The 26,999-nt window shown below is 35.5% G+C and overlaps 1 protein-coding gene across 2 annotated transcripts; it reads left to right on the plus strand.

Annotated features, from left to right (window-relative positions):
* The first annotated feature begins 1,288 nt into the window (after nucleotides 1-1,288).
* ripor3 (RIPOR family member 3) lies at nucleotides 1,289-25,886 on the plus strand. Of its 2 annotated transcripts, none has more exons than XM_058779897.1 (23): nucleotides 1,289-1,444; nucleotides 3,165-3,273; nucleotides 6,879-7,028; nucleotides 7,120-7,198; nucleotides 7,335-7,358; nucleotides 7,522-7,575; nucleotides 7,675-7,824; nucleotides 8,090-8,153; nucleotides 8,236-8,279; nucleotides 10,971-11,096; nucleotides 11,711-11,856; nucleotides 14,275-14,404; nucleotides 14,885-15,097; nucleotides 17,530-17,922; nucleotides 18,330-18,475; nucleotides 20,949-21,150; nucleotides 21,242-21,371; nucleotides 21,663-21,818; nucleotides 23,029-23,187; nucleotides 23,399-23,601; nucleotides 24,468-24,551; nucleotides 25,069-25,159; nucleotides 25,530-25,886. In XM_058779897.1, exons 1-23 carry the CDS (start codon nucleotides 1,414-1,416, stop codon nucleotides 25,625-25,627), a joined length of 2,982 nt encoding a protein of 993 aa, XP_058635880.1. In that variant the 5' UTR covers nucleotides 1,289-1,413; the 3' UTR covers nucleotides 25,628-25,886. The 2 variants fall into 2 exon arrangements, with proteins under 2 accessions (XP_058635880.1, XP_058635881.1); XM_058779898.1 differs by having other exon boundaries at nucleotides 8,245-8,279.
* The last annotated feature ends 1,113 nt before the right edge of the window (nucleotides 25,887-26,999 follow it).

The raw sequence follows: 26,999 nt of genomic DNA on the forward strand, positions 1-26,999 counted from the left end.
TCCCCTCTACACCCTTCTGTTTTTCTTCCTCCTGCCAAAAAACAAATGGAAAAAAGTTTTAGTATTGAAGTTTCTCATGCTAGACATGATCCTTGTGCTAATATTTTGATTGGCCAGCTCTCAGAAGTCTTACTGCGCATCCCACTGAGAATGATGTGTGTGTGCATATAAATAAATAAGTGCATATTCACTATGGGCACAGAACTAGAGATGTCATTTGCAAATAAGTAGATTATTATTCTAATCAAAGAAATGTACATTATGACTGAAGTTTATCAGTCTTCAAATTCATATGACTTTGACATGAGGGTGAGTATGATGACAGAATTTTCTTTTTTGGTTGAATTATCCCTTTAACTGTTTATGTAAATTTGATTAAAATGGTGTTATAATCTATTGTTATGAATCTCTGTGATCTGTTAACATGTAAACCCAAACATTTACAAGATTCCCTCTTCTACTCTGGACGCACACATTGTGTCTGGTGTTTATGTCCTCAAGGATGTATTGAATTCCTCAGTTTTCATTGCATTTGGATGCCCACAGCTACTTTTGGAGAATGCAGTTCGGTTTTTTGTATGGTAAACAATCCAAAAAAGAGATGGACTTGGGTTAATTACAACATTGTGCTGTTTTTTTGATTAACCTCAGTGCCACTTGCTCGAAGGAGGTTCAACATTTCAGCACTTGTGTTTCATGGCATATTAACAACACTTATTCAGAATTCTTTTGAATTACTTTTTGTGAAGCACACAGACAGCCTCTGCATTTTCTCAATCATGACACTTTCATGTCCAAATAACATGGTATTACTAGTACCATGCCCCAAACTGCAACATATGCGTGACAGAAATAAACAATATATAAAATCGTAAAACTTGTTGATAAATTTGCTCCGCCAACTACAGCAAAAAACATAATTTTCCGCTGCAACACTTAGTAGAAATGAAGATGTGTTCCTGACTGAATGAGTGTTTTGAACGAATGATTCAATGACTCACTGGTTGTTTTGATTCTGAATGAATTAGCTTTTTGGACGAATTGGAAATAGTCACTTGGCGATGCTATCAGTCAAATTCGATGACCGGAGATATTTTTTTTATTAATATAAACTGTAACACTGCATCAATATTTCTTGTCATATATTAAAATACCCAGTCACTGGTCTCTTGATATCTTCGTGGTGATTTGGAAACCGCTCTAATGGATTCAGTCAGACTGATTCAAATATTCATCACGAGTCTTTTTGAATGATTCGATGATTCAAAGTTCGCGAATCGATCAGGGGTTTCCCAAAAGCAACTATGGTTGCAAGTTCCGTTGACCATAGTTAGCAAACGATGCTTTTCGGAAACACACCACTGTTTGGCTAAACTGACCACGCAGAAACGTGTAACCCGCGAGGACAACTCGATGGAAATGTGTGTTTTGCCATTATTTCGCGGTAAACATCTTTTTAAAACGTAGTACATTTAATCCAGACAGCAAACTCTGGTAAGATATTGATTTATTTTACCATGCAGTTGTAGATTCAACAGCGGCGGTTTGCCGCCTGTAAAATAGCGTTGCTGGAAACAATGACAAAAAAGCTAGTTATTGGGAGATATTGAAGCATATGGAGATCATTTGAATAAATATTGAGATTAACTGGAAATGTATATTTTTATCCAGCCCTAGAAAAAATCAATAGACTTATATTGAATGAGGGACCCATCTCATAGAATTGAGGTATATCAATGTGAAGCTTGAACGTTCAAAGTAAAGCCAACTCTATGCCAGTCTATAATTGTGGCTGCATTTTTTATTTATTTATTTTTTTTTAGAGAGAAACACCACTCATTTTCATCTAAAAAAATGAAAAACATACTCTTCCTTGTTTTAAATTTTCCTTCCCTGTTGAAAACCCCAGAAAATGCTGGTTAGGTATGTTTTGAAGCATAGCTGCTGGTTTAAGCTGGTCCTTAGCTGGTCATGAGCTGGTTTAAACTGGTCCATGACCAGCTCAAACCAGCAACCTGCTTATAAATATACCTAACCAGGACATGCTAGTTTTTTCAACAGGGTTAACTGCTCGTTGTCATAGTGATAGCAGCTGTCATAACACTGTTTCCATGGTTCTTACAAACATGGTTCTCTGAACCCCCCTGCTCATCTACCCCCCACAGTTCTTCATCTACCCCACAGATCTCTCTCTTCCTCTTGTAGGAAAAGGAACATGAGTTACTGTCCTGTAGAGAATGATAACCGAATCTGCGTTTGCAATCAAGACATCTCTCTCTGTCTCTTTCCTGTCCTCTGTTTCTCCTCTTCATCCTGTCTTCCTCTCACTTTCTCCATTCTGTCTCTCTCTTGTGTGCCACTGTCAACAAAAAACGTTTCCTTTAGCCAAACAGGTGCAAAAGCCATAACTGAATTTTACAGCCAACAGCAGTGAGGTAAAACTGCATTTGGACACTAAAGTCACATTTAAAAACATTTACAAAGTGTCATCTGTGCTCAAATTCAAATTATCTTTTTGTATTTTTTCTTAATTTGAAACAAATGCTAGATAATTTGTATATTTTTCAGTCCGATGCAATCAGTCTGCCCTTTTCACTGGAATATCCAATTATGGCAATTTCATTAAACATTACAAGGTCCAAAAAACTGCAAAAATGAAACATGCACCGATAAATTGTTCACAGTAAGATCTATAACATGCATTAAGAAGATAGATAGGGTGAATTTTCATTTTGTGACAACTTTTAGTGTCTTTTTGGGGCCATTGTAGGTGTTTGGGGCCTCTGCGTCTGAGGAATGTTCAAAAGCTGTGTACAATAACAGAGAAGAGAAGAATTATGGGATGAGGAGAGATGGAACAGAAACATGGACATTTGTCATTGAGGAGAATAGAGTGGCTGTCACTAAAGTTGTAGCTGCTTAGTTGATAAATGAGAGGCAGAGGGTTCGTGAAGAGGAGCTTCATGTTCAGCAGATGTGTGGGTAACACATTTGCAAATGTGACAATGACAAAAATTGTGTTCTGATCTTTTCTAGTTTTCAAGATCCTAACATGTTCTGAGTGCCTTTTAACGCGTTGTTTTGGTGTTGTGATTGGTTGTAGGCTATGACTCAAACTAAAAGTCAATTTCGAACTGTTTTTCTTGTGTTTGTGTGTGTTGTAGGTGGAGGCGAGATGTCAGTAAAGCTGAAGTTTGATTGTCCGGCTGACGGCGGGATGGTGCAGCGGAGCCGCTCCTTCACTGGAGTAAACACACTCGGTGGCCGAAGAAGGTAAGCAATTATGATTTGTGTTTGAGAGAAGATGACGTGTTTCCTTGTGTGTCAAAATGCATTACTTGCACTTTTATTAAGATAAATGTCCTCAAAGCAGGGGTCATGGAATCCCATGGAAAGCATGATTCTTGGTCGCTGGAATTTATGTTATGAGGACATCTCAGGGAGGTCTTGTTTCAAAACTGAGCACAAAACAAAACATTTGGGAGGAGTCCTGATCATTCCTGCAATAAAGCTATTCATGGTGTTATTGTTAACGAAAAGTAAAACTAGAAACTATACAAATAGTTTTTCAGTAATTGAAATAAATTAGAATTAGAAAAGTGGTTTCTCTTTTAAAAAAACTGTAAAGCTAAAACTATTTTTCTAAAAAAAAAAAAAAAAAATCTAAAATAAGAACAGTATTAAAATTACTAGAAGAAAATCAGAAATGTAAATAAATTTAAACAGAAATATTCACAAAAAAAAACATGAACTAATAAAATTGACAGAAGCACTATTGTGAAAATTTATAAATAAAAACTAATTTGATACATTATTAAATACTATCATAGTACATAAATAATACTAATATGACACTGGCAACAACATAAAAGCCCAGCAGGATCATTTCTACCTCTGGCATCTGACTACTTGTTCCAGATAAATTTCAAGTGCTGTTTTATTGTTTTAGTGCATTCTGGGAATCTAAATTCATCATCTTGCCAATTGCCTTAACATTTTCCATAATTTATAGTATGTAGAAGATTTCCAGTCTTAGTAAAGTGAAACAAAAGGGATCCAAAACATATTTCATTCAGTACTGAAAAGTATGGATGAAGTTCAAGCAGTGTTATCTAATTAAAAATGATCTATTTTATTTAATATGTGTCTTTATGTACTTTTACGTATACTTGAATTTCATTTTGTTAGCTTACAGCAAACTCTATTCATGTTCCAAATCAGTCAATTAGGAAGCATAGGATGTTGCCTTAGCAGGGAGCTCACTAGGTTTTGGAATGGAGCTTAGCTTAAATCTGATGTGGTTTATGGTTTTTCTTTGATTGCTTATAGTTCTAATTCAGCATTCCACACAATCTGTAACGTAAACAAGCATTGGTTATTATGTAATGGCAATAGTTATTTCAAGAACCAAAGGTCCTGAGAGGATGCACGGTTCAGATTCGAGTACAAGCATCATCTGAGCAGTGTGACAGCTTACATAAGTAAACACAGCTGCGTGTGTGTGTGTGTGTGCATGTGTGCGTGCATGTGTGCAAGTTTTTATTTTATTTGTCACAATAACACTACATTCCTGCATTCCCATCCAAGTTAAAGATTGAAACTAAATGATTGCAGACAAAGGCCAAAACAACTTCAGAGGCGGATCCGCCTGCTTTCAATTTGTAAACTCTTTATTGTAAGGCAAAAGCTTTACAAAACTGCATTGTGAGAAAATGCTTTTTAACCATTCAATCGCTTAGTAAACTGCACATTAATTATAGCTGTCAGCTATGACCCTGTTAAGATCATGGATTTTCATTTATAAAGAAACCGATTTCAACCACTCTTTTGACTTCTGTTGATTGGATAAGTTTAGTGTATCTCTACTATTGTCAACACTGCCAAATAATTAAGAAAACCTTTTTTTTCTTCAGGATGAGGGCTAACTGACTTCTTATAAATAAATAAATAAATATATATATATATATATATACATACAACTTTATTTATTTAATTTAATTTTTTTAGTATCATTTTGAGGTTATATCGTGCTGATATTTTGTAACCTACTCTGTAACCAAAATTATAGGCCTAAATAATTGTGATTTTTAGAAAATTTTAAGTACGTCCTTTTAGTGACTAACAAAAATTATATATTTTTTGGAAAAAGCATGAGGTTGCATCAAAACAAAAACCTCTGAGATTAATTAATACCTCTGAACGCGTTTAATAGATTAATCCAAATACATGAACGTTCTCTATTTTTTCCCAGTTTTGTAACCCATTTTGATTAACCTTTATTTGCAGTTGGGTGTAGTCAAATGAGCACTCTGTCAACAATTTTATGTCTGTTTTCACTAAAAAAATTCCAGATTACTCATCTTGACACTGTGTACAACCTTGTTGGGTAGTGACTAATTCATGTAAGCAAAAAACATGAATTGTGTTACAGTCAATTAAGTTGTTTTCCACTGGAAGTTGTTTTCAACTGGTAAATGCTTTTAATTTTAAGTACATACTTTTACAATACTTATAATACATTGAAGGTATGTTAGGATGCAGAGGGCTGAGTATAGAAAATCAAGATCTTTATTCCTGAGAAAAAGGGTGTCACATGTGACATTGTCCACTGAGGGACCTCGAGTTACAGCGGAGATGTCAGTGATGGAGACAGGAAGGAATATACTGATGTGAGAGCCAGAGCTTGTGTTATTAGTGACCCCAGAGCAGCACTGAGGAATGCCTTCCCTAAGAGAACAGTTTATTTACATTGCAGAGTCATTGGGTTTGTTATGCTGTGTAAGCATACACTGTCAGAACATGGCCGGAATATGTAGATTATATTGTGGGTGTAACTAAAATGGGATATGAGGATTAAATTCAGAATATAAAAACATATGCTACTGTTGGAATTGCTAAAGCAAATGTTGGTTTTGGAAAGAGATTGATACTTCTGTTGACCAAAGTAGTATTTAATTTACCAAAAATACATTCAAAAACATTATTAATGTTCAAAATGATTATTATAGTTTGAAATAACTGCAATGCGATCTTAAGAACATCATTTTCAGCAGCTATTACTATAAGAAAACACTGTTTTAGGAAAGCATTCTAATATGCTAATCTTGTAATAGAGAAGCAGTTCTTATTGTCCTGGCCAGCTGAAAACCACTGTGTGCTATTTAATGAAATGTGGAAATTGCAGTGTGGTGTCTTCCAATCATTGCATACACTTGAGAACTTCAATTTTGGGTTCAGAAAAGGCCAAAAGAAACAGCTTACTGGTTCTTTTGAGAGAAGAAGATTGTTCTTTGGTGTGCTGTCATTTTTTATTAATTTGCATAGTTGTTGGTAAGATTTGTAAATGTTTTTGAAAGTCTTTTATGCTCAACAAAGCTGCCTTTAATTGAACAAAAATACAGTATATTGTGAATTATTATTATTATTATTATTATTATTAAAATAACTGTTTAATAGTTGAATACATTTCAAATATAATTTATTTCTGTGATGCAAAGCTGAATTTTCAGCATCATTACTCCAGCCTTCAGAAATCATTTTTGATTTGATTCAAGTTGATTTTTTTTGTTCTAGAAACAAATTTCAACGGTATTTCAATAGAACAACATTTATTTTAAATAGAAATATGCTATATATAGAAATATGTAATATATTTATTTGAAATAGAAATTTTGCAACATTGTAAATGTCTTTATTGTAATTTGAATTTTAATGTCATTGTCATTGAAAATGTCTTTTGATTTAATGCATCCTTGTTTAACAAAAGTATTCATGTCTTTAAAAAAACAAAAAAACTATTTAAGTCAAACGTTTACAATAGTTTATATATAACCCAATTTTATTTAATAATTTAGTCTTTTTTCCATCTCATCCCACAGACTTTCCTCGGCTCGTAGCTCTCTTCGCACAAAAGTCGTAGCAGGGAAATCTCCCAGAATACCCTCCTCGAGTCGGGTGGGCAGCAGCGTCTGGGGGCAACAGCCTGAGCAGGTGGACAGAATCTTCCAAGCTTTGAGGAAAGGGCTCAAGTATGTGCAGCCATTGCAGCAGAGAAATGAATGGACTCATGGACCACACACACTAGTCTTGTGAATATTAATGATATCTCATCTCATATAGGGACTACTTGGAAAACCATCAAACAGAGCTGGACTTCCTGTCATCCCAGCAGAGAGACACAAAGAGGAACTCCAGACTTGTGAGACTTTTTACTGAGAATAGCTTTACACTCTAGTCTTAAGCCCTAATCCATTTTGTTTTATTTAATTTTTTTACATTATTTGTTAATGTAAATATAAAATAATTAATTCAAAAATGTATTCTTCATTCCTCAGGGTTTTTTCTATGACCTGGAAAAGGTAAGTTTGCTGATATTCAATCATTTTTTTCCTTTACAAAAACATATTTTAGAGACTTTTTTTGTTAGTATTTGTACCATTATTTGTACCATATTAAAAATTGCATTTAAACCCAAAGGTTACAAAATGTAATGTTGTTTTATATCCTGCTTGCCAACAACAGGAGATACGAGCCTTAGAGAGATACATAAGGCGCCTTGAGTTTCAAATTAGTAAGGTAACACAGCTTGAAAATACTTTAATTTGGTTATATGTATGAACACTAGTCAGATGTGCTAAGAATAAACCTGTATCATGTGAATGTGGATGTCAACAGGTTGAAGAGCTGTATGAGTCCTATTGTATCCAGTGGCGGCTCTGCCAAGGAGCTTTGAACATGAAGAGAGCTTTCTCTCTGTCCCCGTCTTCACGACAGTCTAGAGAGAGTCTACTGGAGCTGAACCGCAACCACAGACACAGCCTGGAGGTGAAGTCTGTTTTGGACACCATACACACTCAAAACAAACAATAAGGAAGCCATTCGTGTGGTCGTTTTCCCAAAAAGCGTAAACACTGTGGCTTGATGGCTCTTTCAAAACATCCCGACCAGCCCAACACAACAACACTTTATAACCACTTTTCCTTTGTTAACGTGATGTTTAGTCAATGCACTGATTAAAAAGAACCTATTAAGTTAATTCAAACATCTCACTTCAGAAATATCTCTGTTTCACACTCATCTATACCTGCAGGATATGTGTGCAATGGAAGGAGAACTGGAAATCCTGCTGGGCGAGCTGCAAATCAAAATGAAAGGTACACACAGCACCTCACATGTGCAGGAGTCTCCTAAACATCCTATTTCCAGCTAAATTTTTCTCTCTTCTCTCTGAGGCAGGGTTGATAGGATTTGCTCGACTCTGCCCTGGAGATCAGTATGAGGTAAGGAGGTTTAACCCAACGTCCTACTGTTGTTAAACTTCTGTTATCATTTACTCACCCTCATGTTTCTCCAAACCTGTATATCTTTCTGTATTCTGTGTAACACTAAGGGAAACATTTAGCACAATGTTCATGCTGCTGTTTTCCAGTGAATGTGAATTAGGACATTGATGATCTCCCAAAATTACAAAAAAGCTCCATATATGACTGGAAGAAAGAAAGCCATATGGGCATGAGGGTGAATGAAGGATGATGATCTATCCATTTAATACATATAAGTAATAAAGATGTGAAGGCATTCCACCCCAAAACATCACTCTTAATCCGAGGCTCACTGTTCTTTTTGCATATGATAGAGACAAATGCATGATGGCTCTTTTATGTGAAAATATTATGCAGAAATGACATATTTCACCAACTATTCAGATTGCATTTTTAAGGCCAGGTTTCCAATGACTTCATGCACAGTGGAATGCGGTCTCAGGACCCGTCAGCCGGCTCATGCACGAGACCACACATTCACATGCAGCCACCCCAAAAAGAATTTGGAAAATTAAGACAAAGAATATGAATTTCATTGCATTTGATATAAAAATATATGCAAACATTATGCTAGACCCACAACTTATTACGTTTAACCCAGAGCGATTTTCAGTGGTTGTATGTAGTTGATCACAATAACTATAGACATGTTCATGTAACTATGGATGTTTCAAAACACTTTCAACGGGTTTTCCAGGTATTGAACGCCACATCTATTGCTTTTTATTTAAAGGTATGCATTGATACAATATTTTAAATCGTTCTCTGATATCTACATAGAAGGTATGTGGCTTAGGTAAGGGCAAACAATCTCCAGAAACGGTTTTACATGTCCATTTACAACCATAGGATTTGTTCCTAGAATGAAACGGTCTGTTATTACCTTATTTGGAAGGGTCATGAATAATAATGTTGAGCTCTGCTCTGATCTCGGCTCATTTCAGTAGCTCACACAGCAGGAAGGCAACACAAGTAAAATATATGTTTTAATACTTTCTCACGCAGTTATATCGTTGGGTAATTATACTGTATATAAAATGTGGGCATCAGGGAGCCGCTATTAATATGTGGGGCATTGAAACTGCTTTCGAATGCACGATCGCTTTTTAGTTTCACTTTCGAGATTCTCGATCGCACGTACTCTGTTTATACTATGGAGCGGCAGTACTTACCACACATTTTACAAGGTCAGATGCTTGTCAGTGGTGCTCAGGATCTGTAAATCATTCGCCATCATCCTCAGTCATCTCTCCTTACTCTGTTTATGTGGTAAGTGAAATCTTATGTACTGTAATGTAACAGGCTACTGCTAGCAAGAAGCTAACCATGTCCCTTTAGTGGCTCGCGCTATTTGTTTTCCGTGCCTTTCTGAATACAGACACCAACCCATCCTTGCACTTCACATCACCTGCACAGCCTGGAACATAACATTTATTTCCATGATCTGCCATTTTCGCTGTTGTCCTCGCTTGTTTCTTCACAATAACTGCAGAACTTCTGATGATTCGGCTGGTGGCTGGCCTAGAACATGGTCGGGTATATGCAAATGTTGGGGGCGTAACTATTAGTGATCCCGACCGTAACGTCACAGTCGGTGTTACGTTCTGATTCGCCTTTTTTCAGTGGTCTTTTGCACGCACAAGATTTACATAAGGAGGAGGAAACAATGGTATTTGAGGCTCACGGTATGTCATTTCCATGTACAGAACTCTTATTATTCAACTATGCCAAGGTAAAAACAGTTACATTCTATGGCACCTTTAAAGTTTAACTTTTTTGCTGAATATTTTGCTTGTAAGGTGTGCTTTTGCTATCTTTCTTTAACTGTTTCCTGGCCAGCTTTTAAAAAAAAAAAAAGTTGCCAGCCACCACCAGCATTTTCTATCATTTCCACGAAATTTTCATGGCCCCCAGAATATTTTTTGTATGAATATCTAAATATGTGAGAAATCAAAAGAAAGAACAGAGCTTTTAAACAAAACAAAGTGTTTTATTCTAGCTTCATGCAATATTTTTTATCAACACTTGAATGTGGGCGAGTTTCATAAGAAAAAAGCTGATAATTGTCAAAGGCTATATCCGGACCAGATTCAGAACGATGATTGGATAACATTTGGCAGTTTTTATTTACATGCTGAATGATGATTGCATTATTTTACATATTTATCTGTTTACATATGCGATTGCTTGTTTCTGCTTCTTCTTCTCCTGCGTTTTGATCCAGACATTCATTAATCTTTCAGAAAATGTGTAATAGTGCCTCCTACCATATAACAGTGAAAACATGGAAAGCCAGAACATTTTGTCAATGGAATGGGATGAATGGGAGCAGTTAAAATGAATGCCACTTGGTTTGATATTTTGATATATAATGCAATGAAATTCAGTCGCTTAGGAAAAATTACATTTTAAAATACATTAAAGTAGAAAACAGTTCTTTTAAATTGTAATAATATTTGACAATATTCCTGTTTTATGGTGTTTTTGATCACATAAATACAGCCTTGGTGCACATAAGAGAAAATCATACATCCTCAAACCTTTGAACGGTAGTGTAATGTCCAAATACTCATTGGGGTCTCACACACACACACACACACACACACACACACAAACACACACATACATTGAGCGTCTCATTTTGTGTAGGTGTTGATCCGGCTGGGCCGACAGAGGTGGAGAATCAGAGGGAGAATCCAGACAGATGACAGACAGCTGTGGGATGAAGAAGAGATGGTCTTCCTCCCTCACATCCACGGGAACTTTGAGATTAAGGTGAGCAAGTCCACCTATACTCACGCGCACACCTACGCAAATAGCACTTCCTGTCGAGGTCACCTGTGGGGGTTGCGATGACAGAAGTTTCCAGGGCTTTTGTCCTTATACTGTTTGTTAGATCTGAATAGATTGTCATATGACACAATAAACCTCCCACAAGCCCCTGAGAGAGAATGATAGAGATGTTTAACAGACTTTATGAAGCTTTTTGGACCAGTGGAATAACGCTTATGAAAGGTTTGATTGTCTGAAATTGATTCCATCCCTGAAAATATAGAAATCGAGCCAAACTACTACAGATGAAAACGATGAATCCTCTTTGTCCATTTTTAAACCCCTGTCATTCAAAATCAGATCTCAAATATAAAATTCCAAATGAGTTGGACTTGGTTACACATCCAGAACACCCTAGCAACCACCAAAAAAAAAAAAAAAACACCTACCGCAGCATAATGATGGAGTCAACTTTTTTGTTAGTGCCAAGTCCATCCTGGGAGACCTTTGGGCCACCATACATGATAAAGAAGGTTAAACAAATCATTTCCCTCAAAAACTCTAGTCAAGCCAACAACATCTGCTGGATCTGAAGGTTTTTCTGAAATGTCCTGCAGGTCACAGAGGTCAAGGGGTTAAGCTCTATCCTGGTCGGCATGGTAACGTGCAGGAGTGCGGATTTTTTCACAGCGCGGCCGCAGATGATGGTTGTGGATATTACAGAGCTGGGAACCATCAAGCTACAGCTAGAGGTGGTTTGGAAGTAAGTTTACAAGTCACACAAACTTTTAAGAAGTGCTAAATCTGCTGCAAAATACTTGAAAGTGATTGATGGGGCATTTTAAGACATTTTAGACTTTATTTAATGTCAGTGACACCGAACTCTATCAAATTTTACACGCATTTTGTTCACTTCTGTATAAAAATTTGAGTTCAGATGTTTTTTTTGAACAGTTAGTACTTATATATAGCAAGGGTGAATTAAATTGATTAAAAGTAACAGTAATTAACAGTTAATTTGAACTTTCTATTAATCAAGGAATCCTGAAAACGTGAAAATGAAGCAGCATAACTGTTTTCTACATTGATAATAAGAAATATTTCTTGCTGTATTTTTGATAAAATAAATGCAGCCTTGGTGAGCATAAGATACTTCTTTCAAAAGCATCTTTAAAAAAATCACATTTGTAAGAACCGTGAATGAGAAAGGCCTTCATAGGGCAAGATTTTCAGCAAATAACAGCTTCTGTAAGGCTTCTGAAAAATTGGACTGGTTTTATTGTCCTTTTTGCTTTTTTAAGAGCTTGACAGCACTTAAAACAACTACAGAATGATACTAGATGCAGTTACAGCAAGGATAGAGTTCGTAGGAAAAGCTCAGATGCCGTGACGGTTAGTTTAATATTTTAACATCTGGATTTCACAAACATGAAAACAGTAAGAGCAGCATATTTTAAGATTATTTCATGAAATTGAGTAGACAAGACACTGATCTCACACACAAACACACCCCCTGTAAGTGCTCCGCTGCTATCGCCTAACACACACCAGCTGTGGAAGACCAGCTGACTGCAGAGAGATGGATAAATAGTCCATCGCTGCCCCATCCCTCTCACACACACCGATCCAATTACACTGCTCTTTACACAGTCCAGGTGGAAAAGATTTTTCAGAGCCTCTTTTTACAGTGTCACTAAATTAAACACATCTCACAGTCTGTTCAGCATCTCCACGCTCTGCTGTGACCGTGTACGTGTGTGTGTGTGCGTGTGTGTGTTAGTTCACTGCCGTCACATCATTTCCTCTGGTTCTGCTTAGTCTCTGTTAGCAGTGTCACTCTTCATCAAGCAGTGATGACACACACACACACTGCCACTCCACATATCATATGCAATCAGATCCTGAGTTACTTTTATTCATACCATTTTTGATACCTCTCTCTTCTTTAGTGAGTAAAACAATAAATGTCAGCAAGTATATGTAAAAAAAAAATGGTTTAGAAAAACAGAAAACCATGTGAATGCTGTTTTATGTTGACTTCAGATAAATAATACTATTTTAATTTAGTATGCAAATAAACACAGGAAAAAAGACCAATCACAATTTAGCTTGAAAGTTAGGTTAAAATGAAGGTTAGATTTTGTGTTAAACAAGTTAATGGGAAATTATTAAATATTTAATTAAATGTATAAAATGTATAAATAACACACCTAGAAAATTATTTATTTAAAAAAAAAATTAAATTAAAATAATCGAACATAAAGTAAATTAGTTTATGATGCTCACTAAAACTGCATTTATTGAATAACAAAATGCTGTAAACAAGTAATATTACAAAATATTACTGCAATTTAAAATAAGTGTTTTCTATTTGAATGTTTTAAAATATAATTTATTCCTGTGATCAAAGCAAAGAATTTTCAGCATCATTACTCCAGTCTTCAGTGTCACATGATCCTTCAGAAATCATTCTAATATGCTGATTTGCTGCTCAAAAAATTTCATATTATAATCAAGGTTAACACTTAGGCTGCTTAATATTTTTGTGGAAATGGTCATACATTTTTTCAGGATTCTTTGATTAATTGAAAAGACAGCGTTTATTTAACATTTTTTTTGTAGCATTGTAAATGTATTTACTGTCACTATTGCTCATTTAATGCATCCTTGCTAATACGTTTTTGAACAAAACTTTAATTTCTTTTAAAAAAAAAAATAAAAGTTTTGTTTTTTTTGATTGCAAGTTTAAAAATATAACTTAAAAACAACTTGAAAGTCACTGAGCATTGGGTGGTAGTTTATTGTAGGGTAAAAGTAAGTGTAGGAGACTCGGGGACATTCAGAATTACGCTCAGGGTTAGGAGTGGGATTATGGGTAAGGTTATGTTTTAAGATTTAAGGGTGTTGTGTAGGGCTGTGGTTAAGGTGGGACGTGATGTTACACCTACAATTGTGATGATATATGGGCAACAAGTGGCTAGATCGGTAGTTATCTCTAAACACAATTGATATTCCAGTTTAAATCCAAACAACCATATATTTAATCCTAAAACACTAGTCTTCTGCTTTATTTTGTCTATCTGTCTATCTTTTCATAAAATCATTGTTATTTTGGACATGTAAGTGTACTAGAGTCCATTTTCTTCACAGTTTCTTGTTCCCTCACTTTTTCTTCCTTCAGTCCATTTGATAGCTGTGAGGTGAGGCCTCTCACAGCGTCCGCCAGCCGCCAGTCCATCCACAGCAGAAAGGGATCCGTATATAGCTGGACGCCTCCCAACACACCCAGTTTCACTGAGAAATACTTTCTAGTGAGTTTGTGACCTACATCCACACACACTCCCAGCATGACCGCTCACAACGATTTAAAGGTGAAGTGTGTAATTTCTGATGCTAAAATACATTCTCCTATTCTGGTTTAATGTGCAGAGACAACTATAAGTGAAGCCGGGTGTGCGCTGTGAGATTTTATCTGAGCTTTAGGATTGTTACTTGACAGATTGTATGATGTGACCCCAGTGAGATCTTGGGTAAAAGCCGACACAGTCTGTGACAAAAATGATTGAGAAAAATCGTTTTGACATCCTCATTATGAGATGCAAATTTGAAATGGTGGCACACAAACCCAAACAAGATTTGTGCTGATGGTTGTCAAGGTTTTTGAGTGTCTGGCATCATTAGGCAAAAGCAAGTGAGGCAGAAATTACCCACTTCACCACATTGTTCTGTTGTCTTTTACCTGAAGAGCTGACATGTCCTTGCATGATATCATCTGTCCTTTTATGCTGTAGTCTATGATGCGTCAGATACAGGATGTGGATGGCTCTTTCTCCATTGGCTCACGTGAATCGAGGGGCGTGTCTTTACTCAGCTACCTGGCTGACTCCACCCAGGCACTCAGTCCTCCTGCCTATGAGAAGACAAGTGACCCATCAACCATACACCACCCTGTTCTAGACACTAAATTACAGGATGACGATCTACTGAAGACTCCCACAGAAGACGTATGAAACTGATCGTTTTGTTTTTTTATATATATACAGTTTTATTATTAAGAGGGATTTTATATTTATATTTAAAATATATATTTAAAATATGAACAATATAAACATTTAAAATATACATAATAATAATGTAATTTTAGTTTGTATCTTTATTATTAAAAGAAGTAGCTAATTTTAAAGTAGCTAATTGTTTTTTAGTTAAATGTTATTATATTTTAATATATTTTAAGAGTCAATAAATGTTTTCCTTTGCGGTTTATTTTTAAATCTACAATTTTTTTAAAATATAAAAATATTTATACTCTAATAAAAAGTGTGTTTTTATATATATATACACACACACATATACACAGGTGCTGGTCATATAATTAGAATATCATCAAAAAGTTGATTTATTTCACTAATTCCATTCAAAAAGTGAAACTTGTATATTATATTCATTCATTACACACAGACTGATATATTTAAAATGTTTATTTCTTTTAATTTTTGATGATTAGAGCTTATAGCTCATGAAAGTCAAAAATCAGTATCTCAAAATATTAGAATATTACTTAAGACCAATACAAAGAAAGGATTTTTAGAAATCTTGGCCAACTGAAAAGTATGAAAATGAAAAGTATGAGCATGTACAGCACTCAATACTTAGTTGGGGCTCCTTTTGCCTGAATTACTGCAGCAATGCGGCGTGGCATGGAGTCGATCAGTCTGTGGCACTGCTCAGGTGTTATAAGAGCCCAGGTTGCTCTGATAGTGGCCTTCAGCTCATCTGCATTGTTGGGTCTGGTGTCTCTCATCTTCCTCTTGACAATACCCCATAGATTCTATATGGGGTTCAGGTCAGGCGAGTTTGCTGGCCAATCAAGCACAGTAACACTATGGTCATTGAACCAGCTTTTGGTACCTTTGGCAGTGTGGGCAGGTGTCAAGTCCTGCTGGAAAATGAAATCAGCATCTCCATAAAGCTTGTCAACAGAAGGAAGCATGAAGTGCTCTAAAATTTCCTGGTAGATGGCTGCGTTGACTGTGGGCATCAGAAAACACAGTGGACCAACACCAGCAGATGACATGGCAGCCCAAATCATCACAGACTGTGGAAACTTCACACTGGACTTCAAGCAACATGGATTATGTGCCTCTCCACTCTTCCTTCAGACTCTGGGACCTTGATTTCCAAATGAAATGTAAAATTGACTTTTATCTGAAAAGAGGACTTTGGACCACTGAGCAACAGTCCAGTTCTTTTTCTCCACAGCCCAGGTAAGACGCTTCTGACGTTGTCTCTGGTTTAGAAGTGGCTTGGTAGCCCTTTTCCTGAAGACGTCTGAGCGTGGTGACTCTTGATGCACTGACTCCAGCTTCAGTTCTCTCCTTGTGAAGCTCTCACAAGTGTTTGAATCGGCTTTGCTTGACTGTATTCTCAAGCTTGCGGTCATCCCTGTTGCTTGTGCACCTTTTCCTACCCAAATTCTTCCTTCCAGTCAACTTTGCATTTAATATGCTTTGATGCAGCACTCTGTAAACAGCCACACCTTTCAGTAATGACCTTCTGTGACTTACCCTCTTTGTGGAGGGTGTCAATGTTCGTCTTCTGGATCATTGCCAAGTCAGCAGTCTTCCCATTATTGTGGTTTCAAAAACAAGAGATACCCGAATTTATACTGTAGGGATGGTCATTTATTCAAACTCAAATGTAAATATTCTAATATTTTGAGATACTGATTTGACTTTCATGAGCTGTAAGCTCTAATCATCAAAATTAAAAGAAATAAACATTTGAAATATATCAATCTGTGTGTAATGAATGAATATAATATACAAGTTTCACTTTTGAATGGAATTAGTGAAATAAATCAACTTTTGATGATGGTCATATAATTAGAATATCATCAAAAGTTTATTTATTTATTATATATATATATATATATATATATATATATACAATGTCAATATTTTTATATGTATACAATGTCAATATTTTTATATGTAAAAGCAATGGCCACTTTTATTAAAAATAATAAAACATTTAATTTTTATATCATTTAATTTTATAAAACCATCATTTAAGAGTTTAACTGCTGTGGGGTTTCTTTGAAATATAAACATTTTAAATATATTATTATAAATATAAATTATAAAATGTATAATAATAATATAATTTTAGTATATTCTTTTATATTTTTATTACTAAAAGCAATATTCACTTTTATAATAAAATTAAATAATTATATCAAAACAAATACATATATATATATATATATATATATATATATATATATATATATATATATATATATATAATGTGTATGTATTTGTTTTGAGTGAAATGTTAGTATATTAATATATTTTATATTTTGAGAAACCATGTGCTAAGATTTTAACATTTTTCAAAAATATAAAATTGCAAAAGTACTTTCCATTCATAACCCTAGGCTGAGGAGAGTGTGGAATGGCCATCAGAGACTGACACAGCTTCCCCCAGTCCTGCGGGCAGCAAGCGAGACTCCATATTCCTCTTTCACCGCTACAGCACGCCTGACATCCTCAAGCAAAATGGAGAGGCAACCCCCAGCACAGGTGAAGGAGACGCACAAGAGACGACGGCCCCGGGTGAGGCCCCTGAAGAGGAGACCTCGTTCAAGCAGGGAATTGAAGACAGACTCCTGGTGAAGGACAGAAAAGCGAGCAGAGCTCAGAAGAGAGCTGTGGCTAAGAGAGTCAGTTCACTGCTAGATGATCTGAATAGAGAGCTGGAGGAAATGAGCAACGCAGAGACATTAAAGAAGCTAGATCTGCAGATACGGCTGCTGAACGAGGTCTTGAAGGTGAGATGGGTGGATGGATGAATCGATGGACTGGTAGACTCCTTTAAAAGATTTATAAATGGATGCATAAAAGAAAATGAATGCTCACTGTTTGAAAGAGTTCAAGAACATGTCTGGGATGTTTTTCACCCAAGAATCAAAATAAAGAAACAATTTGTTAAAGGCTTGAAGGATGAGGCATATTTTAGGGCAAGTGATATATTTTTTTAAATGATTGTTCTGACAACTAAACACATTTCCACCCCATATTCTTATTACTTATTTAATTATATAGAAATAAGAAATATTTCTATTTCTAATAGAAATATAAATGTATTAATAAATATACATTTTTGCGTTGTTGATAAATGTTTGTTTGCTATTGTTTCATTGGCTTTGCTCTTCATTTTCATATTTCCTGATGTTAGAAGGACCTCGACCCTCCACAGATGCCCTCATCTCAGACACTAGCAGTAGAGGAAGAGGAAGTGCTGGGCAGTTTCGACTTCCTCTCTGCAGATTGTAATGAAGATGAAATATCAAATATGGGCAGCATCAGACTCGGGTACACTGGGTAAGCCAACTTATTTTTAGCTGGTGTGTCTGAGTGGATACTTCAAAGAAATGTCAAAAAATCAAGGGGAAAAAAAAGAATGTGTGTGTGTCTATATATACAGTGAGGAAAATAAGTATTTGAACACCCTGCTATTTTGCAAGTTCTCCCACTTAGAAATCATGGAGGGGTCTGAAATTGTCATCGAGGTGCATGTCCACTGTGAGAGACATAATCTAAAAAAAATCCAGAAATCACAATGTATGATTTTTAACTATTTATTTGTATGATACAGCTGCAAATAAGTATTTGAACACCTGTCTATCAGCTAGAATTCTGACCCTCAAAGACCTGGTAGTCTGCCTTTAAAATGTCCACCTCCACTCCATTTATTATCCTAAATTAGATGCACCTGTTTGAGGTCGTTAGCTGCATAAAGACACCTGTCCACCCCATACAATCAGTAAGAATCCAACTACTAACATGGCCAAGACCAAAGAGCTGTCCAAAGACACTAGAGACAAAATTGTACACCTCCACAAGGCTGGAAAGGGCTACGGGAAATTGCCAAGCAGCTTGGTGAAAAAGGTCCACTGTTGGAGCAATCATTAGAAAATGGAAGAAGCTAAACATGACTGTCAATCTCCCTCGGACTGGGGCTCCATGCAAGATCTCACCTCGTGGGGTCTCAATGATCCTAAGAAAGGTGAGAAATCAGCCCAGAACTACACGGGAGGAGCTGGTCAATGACCTGAAAAGAGCTGGGACCACCGTTTCCAAGGTTACTGTTGGTAATACACTAAGACGTCATGGTTTGAAATCATGAATGGCACGGAAGGTTCCCCTGCTTAAACCAGCACATGTCCAGGCCCGACTTAAGTTTGCCAATGACCATTTGGATGATCCAGAGGAGTCATGGGAGAAAGTCATGTGGTCAGATGAGACCAAAATAGAACTTTTTGGTCATAATTCCCCTAAACGTGTGAATGATGATGAGTACCATCCCAAGAACACCATCCCTACTGTGAAGCATGGGGGTGGTAGCATCATGCTTTGGGGGTGTTTTTCTGCACATGGGACAGGGCGACTGCACTGTATTAAGGAGAGGATGACCAGGGCCATGTATTGCGAGATTTTGGGGAACAACCTCCTTCCCTCAGTTAGAGCATTGAAGATGGGTCGAGGCTGGGTCTTCCAACATGACAATGACCTGAAGCACACAGCCAGGATAACCAAGGAGTGGCTCTGTAAGAAGCATATCAAGGTTCTGGCGTGGCCTAGCCAGTCTCCAGACCTAAACCCAATAGAGAATCTTTGGAGGAGCTCAAACTCCGTGTTTCTCAGCGACAGGCCAGAAACCTGACTGATCTAGAGAAGATCTGTGTGGAGGAGTGGGCCAAAATCCCTCCTGCAGTGTGTGCAAACCTGGTGAAAAACTACAGGAAACGTTTGACCTCTGTAATTGCAAACAAAGGCTACTGTACCAAATATTAACATTGATTTTCTCAGGTGTTCAAATACTTATTTGCAGCTGTATCATACAAATAAATAGTTAAAAATCATACATTGTGATTTCTGGATTTTTTTTAGATTATGTCTCTCACAGTGGACATGCACCTCGATGACAATTTCAGACCCTCCATGATTTCTAAGTGGGAGAACTTGCAAAATAGCAGGGTGTTCAAATACTTATTTTCCTCACTGTATATATATATATATATATATATATATACTTACTTTAAAATGAAAAGGCGATTTTTTTTTTTTTTTTTATCATTACAGAGCTGGGAATTAATGGTGGGAATGGTCCTAAAAGTTGGCTTAAATTCCCCTGTGGAAATATAGAGATTTAGATTTGTTTGATTTTGGAATGTTTTTTTTTTTTTTTTTTTTACATGTTTTTGTGGGGTTTAATAAAAAAATAAATAAAAATGAAAAATTGGTTAAAAAAAGATGTTTTTTATTTAGCTTTGATCTGATCATTTGGGCTGATGAATTCATGCAAAGTCGCATCTCTATGCAACAAAAGGCAAGTTGCTGCACTAACATGTTAAATGATGGCTTAAAGTGCCATCTTGTGGATGAAATGGAGTAATGCATGAAATGTACGCACTCTCATTTATTTGTCAGGACAAGGTCAGTTGCCTCTCCATTACATTTTATTTAATGTATTTAGCGATCTGATATTTAAACAGTACATGACGTTTAATTATCTTTGCATGGATATGATATTGCACAGCTCTTTTTCATATAAAAATATAAATGTATAACATGGTTAAAGTTTATAGCAAATATTAATTCAGGTTAAAGTATAAAGTATAATATATATATATATATATATAATATTTATAGTAATCTTTATTATGGTAATAAGTTAATTAAATGCAAATATCAATTCAGGTTAGAAGATTTTAAAAATAAATAAATATATACATACAGTCTATATGTAATCTTCAGAATATGTTTTATTTCTTTTTTCTTTTTTTCTCCACAGGATTGGTTCCTTTAATGAGAACACCCTGAAAAGCATGGGTCTGTCATCTCAGGATAAAACCGCTCCGTCCTCAGAAGACACAGGTGAAGGAGAGGTCAGACAGAGAGGAGACGGTGCAGTAAAGCCGTCACTCAGCACAGGGGTCTACAGTCTGGATCAAGCTCTTGAAACCCACCTCAGTGTCTGCGCAGTGCTGCTGGGGGTGAGCAGTCAGTCTAACCAAATCATCAGACAGTTATCAACATATATTGTTACTTTGTGTCTGCGTAAGTTCACATTCTGTCTTCTTCCAGGCTCTAAAGTGTTCTGACTCTGATCTTGTGCACAAAGACGTGATGGAGGAGATCTCGCGGCAAGTTGACATGCTGGAAAAAATCGTCACTCTGTCGCAGAGGATGATAGAGGAGATCTCAGTGTCAGAATGTAAGTATAGCAGCATCCCAGGCCTTGAATGAGTAAATGAACCACTGAGAAATCTCTCCTTATATCCTAATAATTGAGATTTATAGATTTCCTACAAACACTAACTTTTCAAATGACAGAGTTTATGATTGATTATAACAGATTTTCTTTCCCGTACCATTTAAGGGTAACACTAGAATATGCAATTATGTGCTGTGACTGTTACTTTATACTGTCGGCGGTCACAGGCTCTTTGCCGTGTCAGTGTGAAGCGCTCTAGATGCATTAGTCATGTGTGTGGATGTGTCTCAGTGTTGGCCAGAGCTCCTAAGGGGATTGAAGTATTTTGGAAGGAGTGCTGCGAGAGTGACTCGCCTTTCTGCTGCTCCACGGATGGGTTTCTCAGGACACTGCGCAAACATTACATCCACAAAGTCAAAGCCAAACAGCCAGGCCAGGCTGATGCAGGTGGGACACTCTGTTCTGTTCTAATGCTCCCTAAGAACTGAATCCACAGACTACTGAAATGATGTACCCGAGGCAGAATGGAATAAAATAAAATAATACATTTTGGAATGTCTTATTATATTCTTTTCTTCCTTGAGAATTTCAGTCACAAACTACTTAAATATTTATGTATTTATTTATGCAGGATATTTCTATTCTATATATTCAGAATTTATTTCTCTTTGAAATAGTAATTAATTGTCTTTCAAATAATGTAATAAGCGTTGTATAATAAAATAAATGTCTGTTCTATTTGTCTTTTAGAATTTAATATTTTTCAAACAACTGAAATCCACCAATTTGTAAATAAATATCTAACGATTTATTATTATTTCATATATATATATACTGTATATAATGGTCATTCATATTATATGTCATAGTCATAGTCAATTATAATATAATTTACTATATCATATATCATATCCTATTATATTATATAATGTTATATTATATTATATTATTTTTCTGAAAGATATTTCTATTCCATTCCTTGTTGAATCACAAATAATATTTAATTGTCTTTGAAATAACCTTATAATCTTTGTGTAATAAAATAAATGTCTATTCTGTTTGTCCTGTAGAAGTTATTTAATTTTCAAACCCATTAATTTGTACATAAATATCTAATATTATTTTATAATATATAAAATAATTGCATTTCATTTTATATTTTACTATATTATTATATTTTTAATTGTGCAATTATTATTATATTTTTAAAGCTATTTCTATTCTGCTCATTGTTACGTAGAATTGCTTTCTGTTTGAAATAATAATTGCCTATGAAATAGTCTAATAAGCTTTGTATGAAAATAAATGTCTATTCTTTCTTATATTTTCAAAAAGCCAAATTTAGTAAATAAATATCTAATAACATTTTTATGTATAAAATAAATGTATGTATTGCAGTGTATTATTATTATTACCATTATATTCAGTGTTCCTTCAGAATTTAACTACACTAAAATCCGATCATTTATAAAGAATAAATCTAAAAGAAGAATTTCTTTCTTACAGAAATAATCCTATAGTTTGTATATAATAATATATCTTGTGTTATCTATTCTATTTTATTGTTTATTGTTCATTCACACACTACTGGATTAATCTACAGATTGGCAAATGTTTGTCTTCTGATTCCTGAGGAGTGTTTTCTTTTGTCCTGCAGTTTTCAGTCAGTTGCTGCATCAGGTGCAGTGCAGCTGTATGATGGCGTCTGTGACTCAGTGCACTACAGACCAAGTGACTGTGTTTCAGCTGTTAGTCTACCTCAACAGATGGAGTATCACTGACTTTGGGGAGCACATCTCTCTCCTCTCTAAAGAAGGTAACAGCACAGAGTGTTTACAGACTCACTTTAGGACAGAAACGTCAGAGAAACTAGTCTGAAATGCAGTAAAAACAGATGCTTTTGTCCTTATCGGTTCACTGTGAGTTTACTGCTTTCAGCATCAATCAATCACCCTCAAGGATTCTTCCCAACAGATCTCATTAAGAGACTTCCCTCTGTGTTTCTCCCTCGGATCGGTTTGCTGCAGTGTATCTGATAGCCAGTCTGGAGAGTCCCAAGAGGAGGCGAGCTCTGAAAAAGCTGAAAGGCAAGCGCATCTCTGAGCTGCAGCCGACGGGACGCACCCTCCAGCTCCTGGCCAAGCTACAGACAGACGCCAATCACAAGGTGGCTTCAGCAGCCACGTCCTGCCTTAGCAGGGCCTCGCGGTCCAAATCCTTCAGGGCAAAGGTAGAAAGGGCCCAACTTGCTATCAAACACTAATGCTTTTCATACCAAACAATTAAAGGGATAGTCCAACCAAAATTCTATCATCATTTGGAAATGGAAATGGAAATTTGCTGAAAATTGACTAAACACTAATGGGTTTGTTTATTCATTGGAACAGATTTGGAGAAATTTAGCATTACATCACTTGCTCACCAGTGGATCCTCTGCAGTGAATGGGTGCAGTCAGAATGAGAGTCCAAACAGCTGATATAAACATCACAATAATCCACAAGTAATCCACACCACTCCAGTCCATCAATTAACTTCTTGTGAAGCCAAAAGCTGTGTTTGTATTAAACAAATCCATCAATAAGACATTGATGGATTTGACATTTTAAAAGTACGAGTCCATAACACATAATAACACTTCCTTGGGTGAAAAAGTCCATCCCCTGTTGTCCTCTCACATCAAAATCTACCCACATATTTGTTTCGGACTCTTTTAGTTAAATGCCGCTTTTCACTTCGCAAGACATTAATTGGACTGGTGTGGATTATTGTGATGTTTTTATCAGCTGTTTGGACTCTCATTCTGACAGCACCCATTCACTGCAGAGGATTCATTGGTGAGCAAGTGATGTAATGCTACATTTCTTTAAATCTGATGATGGCTTGAGGATGTTAATTTTCAGCCATTTTTATTTTTGTATGAACTTTTCCTTTAATTCCCATTTAAACCCCACCTAGCCTCATTTTGTGAAAGTTTAGTTTTTCACAAAGATATCTTTCTTCTTGTTGGCTCATGTAATCACAGTTGAGCAGTTTTAAGTGTGGCTTGAGTGAGCTGCGCTTTCTGTGTGTGATGCAGTTGTGTGGGTGTTTTATAGGCAGTCCTTCACTACACAGATCTGCTGAGAAACAGCAACACACAAGTGCGGCATGAGGCCTGTCTGGCTCTGAAATGTCTAAAGGTAAGTCGTCAAGACAATACATTTTTCAGTCAGAAGAATGGATTTATATTGACCTGTTGATATTTGATGCAATCAGAAGTGACAGTGAAGACAATCTTGTAATCTTAAATAAATGCTTTCTATTCATCAAAGAATCCTGAAAATGTTTTCAACATTGATAATAATCAGAAATGTTTCTTGAGCAGCAAATCAGTATATTAGAATGATTTCTGAAGGATCATGAGTAATGATGCTGAAAATTCAGCTTTGATCACAGGAATAAATTACATTTTCAGATATATTCAGTGGGAAAACAGTTATTTTAAATTGTAATATTTCACAATATTACTTTTTACTATATATTTTTGGATCAAAGAAATGGTGAGCTAAGAGACTTCTTTCAAAAACATCTTAACAAAAAAAATCTTACAAACTGAACTTTCGAATGGTAGTATATATTTGTTCAACAAATCTAGATCAAGAAATTTTGTTTTATGTTTCTGTGTTGATAGTTTGTGATGGTTTTGTGGTTTCTCAGGCCTCAGAGAGCGCAGAGCAGGTGGCAGAACTGTGGCGCTCCACGGATGAAGACCTGAGGAACGCCGCACGGGAGACCGTACTGTCCTTCGGTACGTGACCCTTAAGCTGTAACTACTGCACCTGTGTCATGTGCTGCTTTGTCCCTATATAGGCTGTGTCTGATTCTGAATCCAAAGGTAGCTACCTTGCTACCTAGTCAGTCAATGATGGTGTTTTTGTATGAAGACATTGCAGAGTAGACCATCTCCAAAGCACAAGATCTCATAATAATCTAGAACAAAGACTACAGTGCTTATTTCTCTGTAAGAATATTGGAATAATCTATTATGATCTGAATAAAAATATAAGCATTGTATTTGGGTGTGCCTTGCCATTCATACTATCAGAAGGCAACATTTTTCAAGTAATTATAAAGTACAGAGGTACTGGTCACAGCTGATTTACATTGTTCTGTCTTAGGCAAGAAAGGTCACATGGCATTCCAGCGTATGGACCAGATATATGAGCTACAGGACGAGGCTTACAAGAACCTGGAAACAGAAATCACAATCTTATAGGAAGACCACAAACTCAATATTTTACCTGATTGGATGGTGCTGAGAGACTGTGAGGTTTTGATTGAACACGTTTTATCTCTGTGTACACACATTTCCAAGTATTTAATATGCAGTTTATTATTTTATATTTTCTTTTACATAATTTTAATTTTGAATTTTAAATGAAATATTTATGAATAAACTGTCTTCTCTATTTCTTATGTATCAAAATGAGTAAACATGAAATATATTGACAATAAATGTAAATAAGAGAACTCTGACTTGTTCATTAAAGTAACCCCAAATTAAATGATTTATTAACTCTATAAACTCTAAACATCTACTTTTTACAATTAGGATTAGTTTACAAAAAGAAATTTAAAAAAATCTGTGAAATGTTACAGTAAGTTTTCATTTGTTCACATTAACTATATTAATTAACAGGAACTAACAATGAAAAATATTTCTAAAGCATATATTAATCTTAATGTTTATTCAAGACTTACTAATGCATTATTAAAATCAAAAGTTGTATGTGTTAATATTTAATTGACCTGAGGTAACAATGAACAGATAATGAACAAAGATTGCTAAATACTGTAACAAACATATAGCTCATTGTTAATGCATTAATAATGGGTCTTTACTGTAAAATGTTACCAAATTGTCTTCCATATTCCCATGCAATGCATTGCATGTCCAGTTTTTCATCATGCTGCGTTGCAATATTTTACAATAATATTTTATAAGTGAAAATAATTATAAAAACACTTTATTTAGATTTAATTTACTTAAATGTTACCAAATTGTCTTCCATTGCATGTCCAGTTTTTCATCATGCTGCACCAGGATGCGTTGCAATATTTTACAATAATATTTTATAAGTGAAAATAATTATAAAAACACTTTATTAAGAATTTATTTTGATTTATTTGATAAAGTTTCCTTTTTTAAAGCCATGTGAGCACCAAAGATTTTCATGGCAAGAACAGAATGGTTTAAAATACACTGTCAAAAAATACTGTAAATTTTAATGTTCAAAGACTAAATTGGTTAACAGCAAGTTCCTTTATTTTATTTAAAATACGGTTAAATTAAAATGGACTGATGAAGTGAAAAATGGAAAGTAATTTTATAATTTAAAGTGAAAAATCATGTAAATTTCACTTTAACAGTGTATGACAAAAATAATTAAACTGAAAAACAAACTATAGAAATTTTTCAACTTGGTGATATGACTTTAAATGCATCTGTTAAATAACACGATGAACAAAACATTTGCCTAGTGAGCCGGTCTGTCTAGTGAAACGGCTTTCATGAGACTCACCCTGCTAGTGAAAAAACACTACGGTAATTGTATTTGCTTAACCACCAATTCCGCCCCAAAAATGCA

This window comes from Onychostoma macrolepis, chromosome 06, assembly GCF_012432095.1.
Source record: "Onychostoma macrolepis isolate SWU-2019 chromosome 06, ASM1243209v1, whole genome shotgun sequence".
Lineage (NCBI taxonomy): Eukaryota > Metazoa > Chordata > Actinopteri > Cypriniformes > Cyprinidae > Onychostoma > Onychostoma macrolepis.

Excerpts from the sequence above, each read along its gene's own strand:
- ripor3 (XM_058779897.1), top strand. The coding sequence starts at position 1,414 with ATGGAAATGTGTGTTTTGCCATTATTTCGCG. Across the intron at positions 3,274-6,878 it reads ACACTCGGTGGCCGAAGAAG|ACTTTCCTCGGCTCGTAGCT; the intron begins GTAAGCAATTAT and ends CTCATCCCACAG. Across the intron at positions 17,923-18,329 it reads TGCTGAACGAGGTCTTGAAG|AAGGACCTCGACCCTCCACA; the intron begins GTGAGATGGGTG and ends TCCTGATGTTAG.